Source organism: Entelurus aequoreus, linkage group LG25, assembly GCF_033978785.1.
Source record: "Entelurus aequoreus isolate RoL-2023_Sb linkage group LG25, RoL_Eaeq_v1.1, whole genome shotgun sequence".
In the NCBI taxonomy this organism is placed as follows: Eukaryota; Metazoa; Chordata; class Actinopteri; order Syngnathiformes; family Syngnathidae; genus Entelurus; species Entelurus aequoreus.
The window spans coordinates 5551140-5566842 of record NC_084755.1 but is presented as its reverse complement, the minus strand read 5'-3'; the positions used below and the strand labels follow the sequence as shown (position 1 = coordinate 5566842).

At 40.6% G+C, this 15703-nt stretch overlaps 1 protein-coding gene across 1 annotated transcript in view; it reads right to left on the bottom strand.

Annotated features, from left to right (window-relative positions):
* Window positions 1–15703, bottom strand: part of mrpl37 (mitochondrial ribosomal protein L37) — a 30091-nt gene that overhangs the window by 13409 nt on the left and 979 nt on the right. Inside the window, exons 2-5 of the mRNA XM_062036390.1 lie at window positions 11987–12170; window positions 10342–10457; window positions 2580–2768; window positions 773–927 (exon numbers count right to left, since the gene is read on the bottom strand). Of these exons, the coding sequence (XP_061892374.1) occupies window positions 773–927; window positions 2580–2768; window positions 10342–10457; window positions 11987–12170 (644 nt within the window). The remainder of the gene's footprint in view (window positions 1–772; window positions 928–2579; window positions 2769–10341; window positions 10458–11986; window positions 12171–15703) is intronic.

The window sequence follows — 15703 nt, the reverse complement described above, 5'->3', positions numbered from 1 at the left end:
AAGCCACATTCAGCACGTGTTACAACAGCGTGGCTTCGTAAAAAAAGAGTGCGGGTACTTTTCCTGGCCCGCCTGCAGTCCAGACCTGTCTCCCATCGAAAATGTGTGGCGCATTATGAAGCCTAAAATACGACAGCGGAGACCCCGGACTGTTGAACGACTGAAGCTCTACATAAAACAAGAATGGGAAGAATTCCACTTTCAAAGTTTCAACAATTAGTTTCCTCAGTTCCCAATCGTTTACTGAGTGTTGTTAAAAGGAAAGGCCATGTAACACAGTGGTGAACATGCCTTTTCCCAACTACTTTGGCACGTGTTGCAGCCATGAAATTCTAACTTAATTATTATTTGCAAAAAAAAAATAAAGTTTATGAGTTTGAACATGAAATATGTTGTCTTTGTAGCATATTCAACTGAATATGGCTTGAAAAGGATTTGCAAATCATTGTATTGCGTTTATATTTACATCTAACACAATTTCCCAACTCATATGGAAACGGGGTTTGTATACAATTATACTGAACGTCCATTTATTCCAGCTGACATCGGGTGAGCCAATTGCACGTTGCAGAATATTTGTTGCACATTTGCATTTTTTTTTTGTCTCAAGGTGTACTTTAGGAAGGATTGTATTACCACAAGGAAGGAGAAAATAAGGTGGGAATTGAATTGGTCGATAAACTGTAATGGTGCGGTTTGGGTTGTCAGACATGGAAAAAGTGTTATCAGGTCATCTCTATTATTTATTTCTAAATATAAAGCGATAACTCACCCCTAACAGTTTGTGTGCACGTGCCAGAGCAGATCCAAACAGGAACATGATCATCTTGGCTCTGAACTGCTCAGGGCGAAGTTTACAGCGAACATCCTCGTTTTCCAAAAAGTAAAGTGTGTGGGCGTGAGGGAAAATATATTTATCTCCAAAACCTGAATGGAAAAACAAAACGTTTTCACAATTAACAACAGCGATACCATCTTTTATAGAAATGTGTACATAATGCATCATACTGTATTTCCTTATGATCACTGCTCCATATAGTATATTAACTGCCTTCAATTTAATCAGAATCACAAATACTTTAATAATCCCCCAGGGGAAATTAAGATTTTTAGCACAATCCCATTCAAGAGCAGACAAACATTACAGGGAGACAGAACAGGATCGGATCGGAAGTGCAAAAACCTGGATCGGGACATCCCTAGTAGGAATGGTGTTCCTGGGATTAAAGGCCTCACCTTTTCTCCTCCAAACATATTGCTGGGTATTGTGGCCAAACAGCTCCATTTTTGTTTCATCTGACCACAGAACTTTCCTCTAGACGGTCTTATCTTTGTCCATGTGATGTCAGAAGAAACAAAAATTCTCAAAAAAAAGCACTATATATATCTATTATTATTAGGGTCCGCCCTGTACCCTGTATAAAGGACTCCCACAGGGAGTCCTTTGTACAGGTTACAAAGGAACCTATTGTTATTGTAAGATTTTATTATTATTATTAAACCGACCCCACAAAAAAACGCAAATTTGACCCACTTAACATGCTTCAAAACTCACCAAATTTGACACACACATCAGGACCTGCGAAAATTGCAAGTTAATAAAAATTAAAAAAAACCAAAAATCTAAATTGCGCTCTTGCGCCCTCCTAGGAAAAAACAAAAACAAACTGCCTGTAACTCCCACTAGGAAGGTCGTAGAGACATGAAACAAAAACCTCTATGTAGGTCAGACTTAGACCTACATTTCATAATTTTACATCCTCGGGCAAAAACTAACAGGAAGTTGGCAATTTCCCCTTCAAGACAAAATTGTACTAAAAAAACTAATTTTTGCCTCTTTGAGCTGTAATTTGACCCCCTTAAAATACTTCAAAACTCACCAAAATTCTCACACACATCGGGACTGCTGGAAATTGCGATCTAAAAAAAAACGAACCCCAAAGCTCAAAAATTGCGCGAATAAAACCGAGACAAAACTGCTTTTTAGAGGAAAACTCAGACAAAACTGCTTGTAACTTCCGGTAGGAACGTCTTAGAGACATGAAACAAATACCTCTATGTAGGTCTCACCTAGACCTACATTTCATAGATTGACATCCTTCAGCAAAAATCAACAGGAAGTTTGCTATTCCTCCTTCAAAACAAAATTTTTGTTACAACCGGTCACCAAACATCAAACATTATCTCCTCAGAGCGCGTTTGTCGTTTCGGCTTCAAACTGCTACAGGAGAGAGATTGAACCCTTCTGATTAAAAGTTGAAGACGGCGTTGTGATTCGTGCTACCGTTTTGATTTTATGAGCCTTCAAAGACCCGCAGCACTAAAGTTGCTCCGCTGCTGTGATTTTACGCGCCTTCAAAGAAAACAAGCACTGTGCCGCGACACCTAGGAAAAAGACACAGACACAACTTCCTCTAACTCCCAGTACGAATATCGTAGAGACACGAAACAAAAACCTCTATGTAGGTCTCACTCAGGACTACCACTGGACAAAAGTATTGGGACACCTAGGACTAGCACCTGCCAAAATGCGGACCCGACCAACGCTGCTTGCAGCTTTAATTATTATTATTTCTTACCTGTGCAGTTCACGTCTTCCTTGTACACATGCACTTTCTGCAGGTCCACCGTAGGCGACACGGGATAGAAGGTTTCAAGGGTATGATCTGCTGTGGCGGACACTTCCTGTGTTCCAGAAACTCTTGGGAGAGGATCCATGCTGTTATACACTAAACTATTTTCACCCCGAATCTGGAACAGGTCGTCACCTGATGCACGCACAAATGTAAAAAAAAAACAAGACATAAATGTCAGGAAGCAATGGTGACACAGGTGTAAATCTTTACCAAGCTGAAGTCATACCGCACCCATGCAGTCCTGTGAAAAAATGTCAAAACTTGTGGTATCGTAAGATAATCTTTTATTAGCCTACTTGTGTATGTATGCATATATACCACACTTTCTGTGGGATGCACACCATTTTGCGATGTTTTCTTTGCACTAACCTTCACCAAAAGTGTGTGACTGTCGGGGGGTTGGGTTTCAAGTGGGCGTGCAGGTTTGTTGTGTTCAAACTAATTCCGCAAATTGGCTCCTCGGCGTTGAAAGTCTCATCTTGTTCAAAGGTTTGAACTGAAATATTCCCACGCTTGTGCGGTGGCATTTGGTTTTCTGATCATTTTGTCCACGTTTGCCACATGCTAACCTGCTAGCGGGCTAGATGCCCCGCGCCTCACCGAAACAACGAGTCAAAGACACTTAATGATAACAAGAAGATTCACGCCCTTCTTGTCATTCCGCTATGACACAAACGTGCGCAGCTGCTGAAATCCATGGGAAGCGTGAATGCTCTTGAAGTCTGTAAACACGCATCCACATTAAGTTAAGTTCAAATGATTGTCACACACACACTAGGTGTGGTGAAATTTGTCCTCTGCATTTGACCCATCACCTTTGATCACCCCCTGGGAGGTGAGGGGAGCAGTGGGCAGCAGCAGTGCCGCGCCTGGGAATCATTTTTGGTGATTTAACCCCCAATTCCAACCCTTGATGCTGAGTGCCAAGCAGGGAGGTACCGTATTTTTCGGAGTATGCCGTATTTTCCGCAACATAAGCCGCCCCGTGTTGTAAGCCGCACCTTCAATGAATGGCATATTTCAAAACTTTGTTTACCTATTAGCCGCCCCGTGTTATTAGCCGCACCTACGCTGCGCTAAATGGAATGTCAAAAAAACAGTCAGATAGGTCAGTCAAACTTTAATAATATATCACAAACCAGCGTTCTAACAACTCTGTTCACTCCCAAAATGTAATGTGCAAATGTGCAATCACAAAAATAGTAACACTCAAAATAGTGCCGAGCAATAGCAACATCAATAACTCAACGTTGCTCGAACGTTAATGTCACACAACACACAAAATAAACATTTAAAGGCCTACTGAAAGCCACTACTAGCGACCACGCAGTCTGATAGTTTATATATCAATGATGAAATCTTAACATTGCAACACATGCCAATACGGCCGGGTTAACTTATAAAGTGACATTTAAAACTTCCCGGGAAATATCCGGCTGAAACATCGCGGTATGATGACGTATGCGCGTGACGAAGTCCGAGTAACGGAAGTTATGGTACCCCGTAGAATCCTATACAAAAAGCTCTGTTTTCATTTCATAATTCCACAGTATTCTGGACATCTTTTGCAATTTGTTTAATGAACAATGAAGGCTGCAAAGAAGACAGTTGTAGGTGGGATCGGTGTATTAGCAGCGGACTACAGCAACACAACCAGGAGGACTTTGTTGGAGCGCTAGCCGCGCTAGCCGGCGACCTCACCTTGACTTCCTACGTCTCCGGGCCGCCAAACGCATCGGGTGAAGTCCTTCGTCCTTCTGCCGATCGCTGGAACGCAGGTGAGCACGGGTGTTGATGAGCAAATGAGGGCTGGCTGGCGTAGGTGGAGAGCTAATGTTTTTAGCATAGCTCTGTGAGGTCCCGTTGCTAAGTTAGCTTCAATGGCGTCGTTAGCACAGCATTGTTAACCTTCGCCAGCCTGGAAAGCATTAACCGTGTATTTACATGTCCACGGTTTAATAGTATTGTTGATTTTCTATCTATCCTTCCAGTCAGGGGTTTATTTCTTTTGTTTCTATATGCAGTTAAAGCAAGATGCTATCACGTTAGCTCGTAGCTAAAGCATTTCGCCGATGTATTGTCGTGGAGATAAAAGGCACTGAATGTCCATTTTGCGTTCTCGACTCTCATTTTCAAGAGGATATAGTATCCCAGGTGGTTTAAAATACAAATCTGTGATCTACAATAGAAAAAGGAGAGAGTGTGGAATCCAATGAGCCAGCTTGTACCTAAGTTACGGTCAGAGCGAAAAAAGATACGTCCATCACTGCCTCTCAAGTCCTTCACTGTAACGTTCCTCATCCACGAATCTTTCATCCTCGCTCAAATTAATGGGGTAATCATCACTTTCTCGCTCCGAATCTCTCTCGCTCCATTGTAAACAACGGGGAATTGTGAGGAATACTAGCTCCTGTGACGTCACGCTACTTCCACTACAGGCAAGGCTTTTTTTTATCAGCGAGCAAAAGTTGCGAACTTTATCGTTGATTTTCTCTACTAAATCCTTTCAGCAAAAATATGGCAATATCGCGAAATGATCAAGTATGACACATAAAATGGATCTGCTATTCCCGTTTAAATTTTAAAAAATCATTTCAGTATGCCTTTAAATCTCACTTTCTGAAGTTATTACTCATCCACAAATCCCTCGAATTCTTCTTCTTCGGCGTGCTTCACTTGTTTTTTGACACCATCTGTGATGTGGACGCGCATGCAGTCGTACATCAACAGGGACGGAGCTGCGTGAAAAAAGTCACCCGGTCTCTTCGCTCATCGTTTCTTCATCCATCCATCCCTTCGAGTTAGCTTTTATGATGACGCCGGCTGGAAAGTTCTCTTTTGGCAAGGTCTTCCTTTTGAATATCACCGTGGGTGGAAGTTTCTGGCCGTTAGCATGGCAAGCTAGAACCACAGTGAAGGACGACTTCTCATTCCATGTGGTGCGAATATTCACTGTACGTGCTCCCGTTGTATCCACAGTGCGGTTTTACAGGAATATCAAAAGTCAGAGGAACCTTGTACGCGTGTCTCTTAGTAGGAGACATTTTGTGGTCTTTACAGAAACACACAAATGAAACGTAATATCCGCACGCTTCTTCTTCTACGGGGGCGGGTGCTCACCTTGGCGGTTGCTTACAGTAGAAGAAGAAGCGCTTCCTCTTCTGTGGAGGCGGTTGCTTACCGTAGAAGAAGAAGTGCTTCCTCTTCTACGGGGAAAAAAGATGGCGGCTGTTTACCGTAGTTGCGAGACCTAAACTTTATGAAAATAAATATTAATATTAATCCATATGCAAGGCGCACCGGGTTATAAGCCGCACTGTCAGCTTTTGAGAAAATGTGTGGTTTTTAGGTGCGGCTTATGGTGCGGAAAATACGGTAAGTCGCACCGGCCAAAAATGCATAATAAAGAAGGAAAAAAACATATATAAGTCGCACTGGAGTATAAGTCGCATTTTTGGGGAAATTTATTTGATATAATAGACATTTGAAAGGCAATTTAAAATGTCTAAAGAATAGTGAACAACAGGCTGAATAAGTGTACGTTATATGAGGCATAAATAACCAACTGGTATGTTAACGTAACATATTATGGTAAGAGTCATTCAAATAACTAGAACATATAGAACATGCTATACGTTTACCAAACAATCTGTCACTCCTAATCGCTAAATCCCATGAAATCTTATACGTCTAGTACAGGGGTCGGCAACCCAAAATGTTGAAAGAGCCATATTGGACCAAAAATACAAAAACAAATCTGTCTGGAGCCGCAAAAAAGTAAAAGCCATATTACATGTATCATGAAATATAAATGTAATTAAGAGGACTTAAAGGAAACTAAATGACCTCAAATATAGCTACAAATGAGGCATAATGATGCAATATGTACACATCGCTAGCCTAAATAGCACGTTAGCATCGATTAGCTTGCAGTCATGCAGTGACCAAATATGTCTGATTAGCACTCCACACAAGTCAATAACATCAACAAAACTCACCTTTGTGCATTCACGCACAACGTTAAAAGTGTGGTGGACAAAATGAGACAGAAAAAGTGGCATAAAACACATCCTAGAAAGTCGGAGAAAGTTATACATGTAAACAAACTATACGGTGAGTTCAAGGACCGCCAAAATAAGTCGGACAAAACGGCGCTCGCCAAATACTCGAATCAGTGAAGCATGTTTAATATAAACAGTGTGATTTATAACACTTAGGGAGGTTTGTGTTATGTTTGTCCTCCTACACAAACCATACTAAAACAAAAAAATTGATTTTTTTTCCCATCATCTTTTTCCATTCTTCATACATTTTTGAAAAATCTCCATAGAGCCACTAGGGCGGCGCTAAAGAGCCGCATGCGGCTCTAGAGCCGCGGGTTGCCGACCCCCGGTCTAGTCTCTTACGTGAATGACATCAATAATATTATTTGATATTTTACGCTAATGTGCTAATCATTTCACACATAAGTCGCTCCTGAGTATAAGTCGCACCCCCGGCCAAACTGTGAAAAAAACTGCCACTTATAGTCCGAAAAATACGGTATATCGGGGGAGAGGGGGGGGGGGCATTATCAGCCACCTGCCACAAGTGCCTGGCGAGGATATTGTGCAAATAATGTCACGTAAATAATGTAGCGTGCCGACTGTAGCTTCAAGAGGCTGAGGCGCATTTTAAAAACTTTGTTGAGCTGAACACGCTGATAATTCGCCAGTAGCCACAACACAGTGACAGAACATCCTCAATGTGCACCAATAACGGATACAGCGAGTGAGGTTGCGTTCACAAAAGCCAAGAATTATGAGTACGGCGGCGAGTTGTTTTTTTGACACGTTTTTTTTCCTCTTATGTTCTGTCTTTCTGAAATAATTATGAGAATTTGTTGTAGATGGTACTCCCTATTTTTGAGTGTATTACTTTAATTGTTTTCATTTGAATTTGAATGATTGAATAATTGTAAACTCAACTTGAATGTCACAAAATTCTATACACATTTTTAAAAAAGCATTGTTTTTGTGTTGATGTTTTCTATTTGCGTGTTTTCAATTTTCCAAGGACCGGTCCAGGCACCGTTTAAGCACCAGCCTAATTTTTCCAAGTACCGATTTGATACAATGATAAGTTATAATGTAAATGATTCTAGTGAGGAACACTATTCAATTCAGGAAAGAAGAAAAGGAAGTAGGAAGGTGGCGTATGTTACTAGAGGATTGGAATGTAAAGGTTCCTCATGAACACAAGTTGTATGCACTTTTACAACCTTGGGAGACAACAATCACCCTTCTTTGCACAATCAATCAGAAGATTGCACACGGCGTTTATGTTCAGTCTTTTGCACATTTTATTTAATGTTTTCACTTGTCATGCACACCCTTGCATGGAGGCAACGCCCTTGTTTGCACTCTTGGCAGTACACATAGGGGTGTAACGGTACACAAAAATGTGGGTTCGGTACGTACCTCGGTTTAGAGGTCACGGTTCGGTTCATTTTCGGTACAGTAAGAAAACAACAAAATATACATTTTTGGGGTTATTTATTTACCAAATTTGCAAAATCTTCCACCAAAAATATTTGTCTTAGTGTAATATTTGATGTGAAGTAATGGGAACCTTGGATAGGTCAATAATTCATAATAACATTGATTTTGATTCAATATTATGTTTTGAGCAATGACAGTTTGAAAGACAAAAAAACAGCTTTGTTTTATTAGTCAACATTGCAACTTTTTCTAAATGACATTTAACCTTTAAGCTTTTTTATTTCACTTTTGTTATGTTTTTGTTTATTTTAATAGTGTTTTCAGAATGTGCCGGGGGCCTTTAAAACATTAGCTGTGGGCCGCAAATGGCCTCCGGGGCACACTTTTGACACCCCTGCTATAGGTAATAAAACATTAAAGGCCTACTGAAATTATTTTTTTTTATTTAAACGGGAATAGCAGATCCATTCTATGTGTCATACTTGATCATTTCGCGATATTGCCATATTTTTGCTGAAAGGATTTAGTAGAGAAAATTGACGATAAAGTTCGCAACTTTTGCTCGCTGATAAAAAAAAGCCTTGCCTGTAGCGGAAGTAGCGTGACGTCACAGGAGCTAGTATTCCTCACAATTCCCCGTTGTTTACAATGGAGCGAGAGAGATTCGGACCGAGAAAGTGACGATTACCCCATTAATTTGAGCGAGGATGAAAGATTCGTGGATGAGGAACGTTACAGTGAATGACTTGAGAGGCAGTGATGGACGTATCTTTTTTCGCTCTGACCGTAACTTAGGTACAAGCTGGCTCATTGGATTCCACACTCTCTCCTTTTTCTATTGTGGATCACGGATTTGTATTTTAAACCACCTGGGATACTATATCCTCTTGAAAATGAGAGTCGAGAACGCGAAATGGACATTCAGTGCCTTTTATCTCCACGACAATACATCGGCGAAATGCTTTAGCTACGAGCTAACGTGATAGCATCGTGCTTTAACTGCATATAGAAACAAAAGAAATAAACCCCTGACTGGAAGGATAAATAGAAAATCAACAATACTATTAAACCGTGGACATGTAAATACACGGTTAATGCTTTCCAGGCTGGCGAAGGTTAACAATGCTGTGCTAACGACGCCATTGAAACTAACTTAGCAACCAGACTGCACAGAGCTATGCTAAAAACATTAGCTCTCCACCTACGCCAGCCAGCCCTCATTTGCTCATCAACACCCGTGCTCACCTGCGTTCCAGCGATCGGCAGAAGGACGAAGGACTTCACCCGATGCGTTTGGCGGCCCGGAGACGTAGGAAGTCAAGGTGAAGTCGCCGGCTAGCGCGGCTAGCGCTCCAACAAAGTCCTCCTGGTTGTGTTGCTGTAGTCCGCTGCTAATACACTGATCCCACCTACAACTGTCTTCTTTGCAGCCTTCATTGTTCATTAAGAAAATTGCAAAAGATGTCCAGAATACTGTGGAATTATGAAATGAAAACAGAGCTTTTTGTATAGGATTCTACGGGGTACCATAACTTCCGTTACTCGGACTTCGTCACACGCATACGTCATCATACCGCGATGTTTCAGCCGGATATTTCCCGGGAATTTTAAAATGTCACTTTATAAGTTAACCCGGCCGTATTGGCATGTGTTGCAATGTTAAAATTTCATCATTGATATATAAACTATCAGACTGCGTGGTCACTAGTAGTGGCTTTTAGTAGGCCTTTAAATGTGATAAATCTATGGATAAAAAGCAGAGCCTGGCGACGCATGCGCGTTTATCATAACTCTCTCTCTCTCTCTCTCTCTCTCTCTCTGCCCCTCCCTCACCAATGCTGCTGTTTGTTTTGTTTTTAACCCCTTCTTAACCCTGAACGTACATTGAAAATACACGCAACCCTAACTCAAAATGCTGGACATTTGAGGCATTTAAGAAACTCCGCAAAAGAGGACATGTCCGGTGAAAAGAGGACGTATGGTCAGTCTATCCTAGCCCGTTAGCTGCTAGCATGCCGTGTGTTGTGCCTCGGTGTGCATTGTTTACACAACGTGCGTTACGCTACTTAATATGTCCGTGTGGAAACTCGTTCGGTACACCTCCGAACCGAACCGGAACCCCCGTACCGAAGCGGTTCAATACAAATACACGTACCGTTACACCCCTAAGTAAACCTGATTCTAATTCAATCCAGAGGACATTTGCTGATCAGTTTGGTGTGTACCTCTTGTCCACGATGCTGCTAACGAGCACTTCTCAGCAATCATTCTCCTTCTCGTCAGCGGATGAGTGCACTGGAGGTTGGAACAAAGATGGAGCAGGTTGAAGAGGAGTGTCTTGCTGAAACAAAAATAAAACATTTGAGAATCATTCAAAGATGCAAAACACGCTTGTTTCATCTGACATCACATGGACAAAGATAAGACCTTCTAGAGCAGGGGTCACCAACGCGGTGCCCGCGGGCACCAGGTAGCCCGTAAGGACCAGATGAGTAGCCCGCGGGCCTGTTCTAAAAATAGCTCAAATAGCAGCACTTACCAGTGAGCTGCCTCTATTTTTTAAATGTTATTTATTTACTAGCAAGCTGGTCTCGCTTTGCCCGACATTTTTAATTCTAAGAGAGACAAAACTCAAGTAGAATTTGAAAATCCAAGAAAATATTTAAAGACTTGGTCTTCACTTGTTTAAATAAATTCATTATTTTTTTTACTTTGCTTCTAATAACTTTCAGAAAGACAATTTTAGAGAAAAAATACAACCTTAAAAATGATTTTAGGATTTTTGATCACATATACCTTTTTACCTTTTAAATTCCTTCCTCTTATTTCCTGACAATTTTAATCAATGTTCAAGTAAGTTTATTTTTTTTATGGTAAAGAATAATAAATGCATTTTAATTTAATTCTTCATTTTAGCTTCTGTTTTTTCGACGAAGAATATTTGTGAAATATTTCTTCAAACTTATCATGATTAAAATTCAAAAAAATTATTCTGGCAAATCTAGAAAATCTGTAGAATCAAATTTAAATCTTATTTCAAAGTCTTTTGAATTTATTTTAAAATTTTTGTTCTGGAAAATCTAGAAGAAATAACGATTTGTCTTTGTTAGAAATATAGCTTGGTCCAATTTGTTATATATTCTAACAAAGTGCAGATTGGATTTTAACCTATTTAAAACATGTCATCCAAATTCTAAAATTAATCTTAATCAGGAAAAATTACTAATGATGTTCCATAAATTATTTTTTCAAAAAGATTCGAATTAGCTAGTTTTTCTCTTCTTTTTTTCGGTTGAATTTTGAATTTTAAAGAGTCAAAATTTCATTGTCATTTTTTTCGTGTTTTCTCCTCATTTAAACCGTTCAATTAAGTGTAAATATCATTAATTATTAATAATAACATAGAGTTAAAGGTAAATTGAGCAAATTGGCTATTTCTGGCAATTTATTTAAGTGTGTATCAAACTGGTAGCCCTTCGCATTAATCACTACCCAAGAAGTAGCTCTTGCTTTCAAAAAGGTTGGTGACCCCTGGTCTAGAGGAAAGTTCTGTGGTCAGAGAATTCATGAAGGTCTTTTGTGACCAACAAGGATGTGCTCCAATCACTCTATCACCAAAAAAATAAGAGTTGTAGAAAGTATTGTATACATACACACACACATACACACACACATCCGTAAGGTGGGGCAATCATAAGCCATGGTACTACTTAGAGTCATTGTATACAGTTTTGACCTAGCTTAAATTCAGGAAAACATTTAAGAGAAAATTTCAAATAGATTGTAAGTTGTTGACCAAATTCTTGTTTCTAAAAATCATCACAGATGTAGTAGATTTGTATATTTTCCAATAGTCACACATTGACATACCTGTATTTGACTTTGTCTGGTCGTTCTTGGGTTGTGTCCCAGAATCGGGCATGTTTGATGGCGTTCTGAACACGACTGTCCTGATTGGGTAGCTGATTAGCAGGACTTTCTGCCAGGGAGAGAAGCTCCTGTGGTAAACCAGAGATTGCCTTGCTTTTTGTCAACCACAGAGCCTGACGAACACCTAAGGGAAGATTACATAGACATTATACGAGGATGCATAGGGAAGACTGCATTGTATGGTTGGTGAAATGATTTGTGGATTGTTTTGAGCTGATGACGTACACACCCTGTTTCCATATGAGTTGGGAAATGGTGTTAGATGTAAATATAAACGGAATACAATGATTTGCAAATCCTTTTCAAGCCATATTCAGTTGAATATGCTACAAAGACAACATATTTGATGTTCAAACTCATAAACTTTTTTTTTTTTGTGCAAATAATAATTAACTTAGAATTTCATAGCTGCAACACGTGACAAAGTAGCTGGGAAAGGGCATGTTCACCACTGTGTTACATGGCCTTTCCTTTTAACAACACTCAGTAAAGGTTTGGGAACTGAGGAGACACATTTTTGAAGTGGAATTCTTTCCCATTCTTGCTTGATGTACAGCTTAAAGGCCTACTGAAATGAATTTTTTTTATTTAAACGGGGATAGCAGATCTATTCTATGTGTCATACTTGATCATTTCGCGATATTGCCATATTTTTGCTGAAAGGATTTAGTATAGAACAACGACGATAAAGATTGCAACTTTTGGTATCTGATAAAAAAAAGGCTTGCACCTACCGGAAGTAGCGTGACGTAGTCAGTTGAACATATACGCAAAGTTCCCTATTGTTTACAATGATGGCCGCATGAAGTGAGAGAGATTCGGACCGAGAAAGCGACAATTTCCCCATTAATTTGAGCGAGGATGAAAGATTTGTGGATGAGTAAAGTGCAAGTGAAGGACTAGTGGGGAGTTGAAGCTATTCAGATAGGGAAGATGCTGTGAGAGCCGAGGGTGACCTGATATTCAGCTGGGAATGACTACAACAGTAAATAAACACAAGACATATATATACTCTATTAGCCACAACACAACCAGGCTTATATTTAATATGCCACAAATTAATCCTGCATAAAAACACCTGCGTGTTTGTTATGCTAGCTCCTAGCTCCTCTGCTAGCTCCTAGCTCCATAGAACACGCCAATACAATTCAAACACCTGATCAACACACACAATCACTCAGCCCAAAAGACAGTTTACCTAACCCAAGGTTCATAAAGCTTATATATTTTTAAAAAGTTACGTACGTGACGCGCACATACGGTCAAGTTATCGAATGTTTAGCAGCCAAGGCTGCATACTCACGGTACCTGATATTCAGCTGGGAATGACTACAACAGTAAATAAACACAAGACATATATATACTCTATTAGCCACAACACAACCAGGCTTATATTTAATATGCCACAAATTAATCCTGCATAATAACACCTGCGTGTTTGTTATGCTAGCTCCTAGCTCCTCTGCTAGCTCCTAGCTCCATAGAACACGCCAATACAATTCAAACACCTGATCAACACACACAATCACTCAGCCCAAAAGACCGTTCACCTAACCCAAGGTTCATAAAGCTTATATATTTTTAAAAAGTTACGTACGTGACGCGCACGTCCGGTACGGTACGTGTTATGCTAGCTCCTAGCTCCTCTGCTAGCTCCTAGCTCCATAGAACACGCCAATACAATTCAAACACATGATCAACACACACAATCACTCAGCCCAAAAGACCGTTCACCTAACCCAAGGTTCATAAAGCTTATATATTTTAAAAAAGTTACGTACATACGCAAAAAAAAGCCAAAGCTGCATACTCACAGTAGCACGTCTGCGTCTTTGTCATCCAAATCAAAGTAATCCTGGTAAGAGTCTGTGTTGTCCCAGTTCTCTACAGGCGTCTGTGTATCCAAATCAAAAGTCCTCCTGGTTAGAGTCTCTGTTATCCGAGTTCTTCCATCTTGACTGCATCTTTCGGGAATGTAAACAAAGAAGCGCCGGCTGTGTACTGTTGTGGCTGACTACGTTCGAAAAATACGTCCATTTCGCACCGACAACTTTCTTCTTTGCTTGCTTGGCTTCCTTCTCCATAATGCAATGAACATGATTGAAACAGATTCACGAACACAGATGTCCAGAATACTGTGGAATTATGAAATGAAAACAGAGCGTTTTCGTATCGGCTTCAATGTGGAAGGCATACCCGTGTTCGCCGGGCTACGTCACGCGCATACGTCATCCGCAGAGGCGTTTCGAACCGGAAGTTTAGCGGCAAATTTAAAATGTCACTTTATAAGTTAACCCGGCCGTATTGGCATGTGTTATAATGTTAAGATTTCATCATTGATATATAAACTATCAGACTGCGTGGTCGGTAGTAGTGGGTTTCAGTAGGCCTTTAAAGGCCTACTGAAATGATTTTTTTTTATTTAAACGGGAATAGCAGATCCATTCTATGTGTCATACTTGATCATTTCGCGATATTGCCATATTTTTGCTGAAAGGATTTAGTAGAGAAAATCGACGATAAAGTTCGCAACTTTTGCTCGCTGATAAAAAAAAGCCTTGCCTGTAGCGGAAGTAGCGTGACGTCACAGGAGCTAGTATTCCTCACAATTCCCCGTTGTTTACAATGGAGCGAGACAGATTTGGAGCGAGAAAGTGATGATTACCCCATTAATTTGAGCGAGGATGAAAGATTCGTAGATGAGGAACGTTACAGTGAAGGACTTGAGAGGCAGTGCAGGACGTATCTTTTTTCGCTCTGACCGTAACTTAGGTACAAGCTGGCTCATTGGATTCCACACTCTCTCCTTTTTCTATTGTGGATCACGGATTTGTATTTTAAACCACCTGGGATACTATATCCTCTTGAAAATGAGAGTCGAGAACGCGAAATGGACATTCAGTGCCTTTTATCTCCACGACAATACATCGGCGAAATGCTTTAGCTACGAGCTAACGTGATAGCATCGTGCTTTAACTGCATATAGAAACAAAAGAAATAAACCCCTGACTGGAAGGATAGATAGAAAATCAACAATACTATTAAACCGTGGACATGTAAATACACGGTTAATGCTTTCCAGGCTGGCGAAGGTTAACAATGCTGTGCTAACGACGCCATTGAAGCTAACTTAGCAACTTAGCAACGGGACCTCACAGAGCTATGCTAAAAACATTAGCTCTCCACCTACGCCAGCCAGCCCTCATCTGCTCATCAACACCCGTGCTCACCTGCGTTCCAGCGATCGGCAGAAGGACGAAGGACTTCACCCGATGCGTTTGGCGGCCCGGAGACGTAGGAGGTCAAGGTGAGGTCGGTGGCTTACGCGGCTAGCGCTCCAACAAAGTGCTCCTGGTTGTGTTGCTGTAGTCCGCTGCTAATACACCGATCCCACCTACAACTGTCTTCTTTGCAGCCTTCATTGTTCATTAAACAAATTGCAAAAGATGTCCAGAATACTGTGGAATTATGAAATGAAAACAGAGCTTTTTGTATAGGATTCTACGGGGTACCATAACTTCCGTTATACTGACTTCGTCACGCGCATACGTCATCATACCGCGACGTTTCAGCCGGATATTTCCCGGGAAATTTTAAATGTCACTTTATAAGTTAACCCGGCCGTATTGGCATGTGTTGCAATGTTAAGATTTCATC